We start from the raw sequence: 2,557 nt of genomic DNA on the forward strand, positions 1-2,557 counted from the left end.
AGTTTGCCCAGCTACAATAAGTCAATTGAACGCACCCAACCAAATTCCTTTTGGTTTCAGTATTTATACACAAACGAGAAGCCCACACCATAGAGTCCCAGAATCAACCATCTAATAGAAAACATTCTTGAATACGATGGCTTTCCACGAAAACCCTCTCACGCAGTACACAGTACCACTTACCATCTCATTCTTCTGCCTGTTCTTATTTCTCTTCGTTTTTTCATCTCTGTCCAGAAAGCCAAAAAACCACAGCGCAGCAACGAGAAAAGCACCACCAGAAGCAAGTGGCACGTGGCCTTTGATTGGCCACCTCCACCTCTTAGGGGGGTCCAAACCGCCACACGTTACTTTGGGCCACATGGCCGACAAATACGGTCCCATCTTCACCTTGCGTTTGGGAGCTCACAAAACGCTGGTTGTGAGCGATTGGAAAATGGCTAAAGAGTGCTTTACCGTCAACGACAGAGCTTTCGCTAGCCGTCCCAAATCCATGGCTTTTGAGTTGTTGGGCTACAACTTTTCCATGGTTGGGTTCAGCCCCTATGGTTCTTACTGGCGCCATGTGCGCAAAATCGCCACGCTGGAGCTCCTCTCTTCGCATCGCATAGACACTCTGAAGCACGTGATGGATGCCGAAGTGAAAGCAGCAATGAAGGACAGTTACAATTTGTGGTTGAAGAAGAAAGACGGAGGTTCCGAAATGAAGAGGTGGTTTGGGGACATAACATTGAACATTATGTTCCGAACGGTGGTAGGAAAACGTTTTGCTAGTGACGGCGGTGTGAATGAAGAGAACGAACGACTCCGAAAGGCATTGAGGGAGTGGTTTGATCTGAGCGGTTCCTTCGAAGTTTCTGACTCTCTGCCGTATCTGAGATGGTTGGATTTGGATGGTATCGAGAAGAAAATGAAGAGAACGGCAAAAGAGTTAGATGGGTTTGTTCAGAATTGGCTTGAAGAACACAAACGCAACAGAGGTTGTGATTTAGGTGAATGGAAACATAACCAGGACCTCATGCACGTGCTTCTTGGGCTTGCCGAACAGGGTGAAGAGTTTGACGGTCATGACCCTGACACCACAATTAAAGCCACGTGTCTGGTACGTGTCAACTTGTTATTACGTGTTCTTCTTTATTTCGTACATGGCTCACAAATTTTTTCAATGATAAAATATTTTGAAACAAAATTTTTACGATATTTTAATATATTAATTATTTATTGATTTATTATTTATATTTTAAATTTAATAAATGTGTTATGTTAAAATATTGTTAAAATTTTTGAATTAACATATTATTGTTTTTTATATTAATTTGATATAATTTTTTCTTTTTACTTTTTTCTTTAAAAAAATTATAATAGACCGATACATGTTTATATTTATTTATTACACATTATAAAATTAAAATAGTCATTAAAAAATAAATTTTAATACTTGTAAAAAGAAAAAGAATAAAGAAAAATAATAATATCAACTGAATATATAAACTTTATGTATTAAAGTATTATTTCTGTTCTTAAAAATATAAAAAATTACTTTTTTATAATATTTTACTCTGTGTGTCACATGTAAATGAATCATCCCACCGTTGCTTCAAAAATATTTATAATATACATTTATAATCTGTTTTGCACGGTAAAGGTAGAAGAGTGTATGGTCGTGTAATTTTCCATTATTTTATCTAATATAATACATACATATTTAAATTATTTAAACGTTAATAACATATACAAGTATGATAAAAGAAAATAGCAATAGATATTTTCTTAAAATTTTAAATAAACAAATTGAAAAACAATATTTTTTTCCTTTTTCTCACTTTTGTACTTTGTAGGCTTTAATTTTGGCTGGTTCAGATACTACAACAGGAACATTGGTATGGGGTCTCTCGTTACTTCTGAATAATCCTGAAATTCTGAAAAAAGCGATCCATGAATTAGATACAGAAGTTGGGAGAGAAAGGATGGTAGAGATCTCAGATTTGAAGAAGCTAAAGTATCTTGATGCTATCATCAAAGAAACACTGCGTTTATACCCACCAGCCCCTCTTAGTTTGCCACACGAGTCTATGGAAAATTGCACAGTGGGTGGATATGATGTAGCATCTGGAACACGTCTTTTGACTAATCTTTCAAAACTTCAGAGAGATCCCTCTGTATATCGAAATCCCTCTGAATTTCTTCCAGAGAGATTCCTGACAAGCCATAAGGAAGTGGATGTGAGGGGTCAACATTTTGAGTTGATTCCGTTCGGCGCAGGTAGAAGAATGTGTCCTGGGATATCTTTTGGTCTCCAAGTGCTGCCACTCGCACTTGCTACCTTATTGCATGGGTTTGATATTGCAACCATTGATGGAGGGCTTGTTGATATGGTTGAACAGATTGGCTTAACCAACGTCAAAGCTTCTCCCCTCCAAGTCATTCTTACTCCCCGTCTATCTTCTCATATTTATGAACAATAAGCTTTTACCATATCTATCTATATATTTAAATAATCATCACTGTTTTAACTACTTTGATATTTAATTATTTACTTACGTTTTAGATCTTTTCA

General features: G+C 36.5%; 1 protein-coding gene across 1 annotated transcript; it reads left to right on the plus strand.

The window, feature by feature from the left end:
• On the plus strand, nt 1–2,557 carry LOC124824505 (strychnine-10-hydroxylase-like). The gene is made up of 2 exons (XM_088107316.1): nt 1–1,102; nt 1,839–2,557. The coding sequence occupies exons 1-2, from the start codon at nt 137–139 to the stop codon at nt 2,463–2,465; spliced, it is 1,593 nt and encodes a 530-aa protein (XP_087963442.1). The 5' UTR covers nt 1–136; the 3' UTR covers nt 2,466–2,557.

The sequence above is a fragment of the Vigna umbellata genome, chromosome 2 (genome assembly GCF_029865625.1).
Source record: "Vigna umbellata cultivar VRB3 chromosome 2, Vumbellata_1.0, whole genome shotgun sequence".
In the NCBI taxonomy this organism is placed as follows: domain Eukaryota; kingdom Viridiplantae; phylum Streptophyta; class Magnoliopsida; order Fabales; family Fabaceae; genus Vigna; species Vigna umbellata.

Coding starts and splice junctions, on each gene's coding strand:
- LOC124824505 (XM_088107316.1), top strand. CDS start 137: ATGGCTTTCCACGAAAACCCTCTCACGCAGTACACAGTACCACTTACC. Junction 1,103..1,838: donor CAATTAAAGCCACGTGTCTG/GTACGTGTCAAC, acceptor TGTACTTTGTAG/GCTTTAATTTTGGCTGGTTC.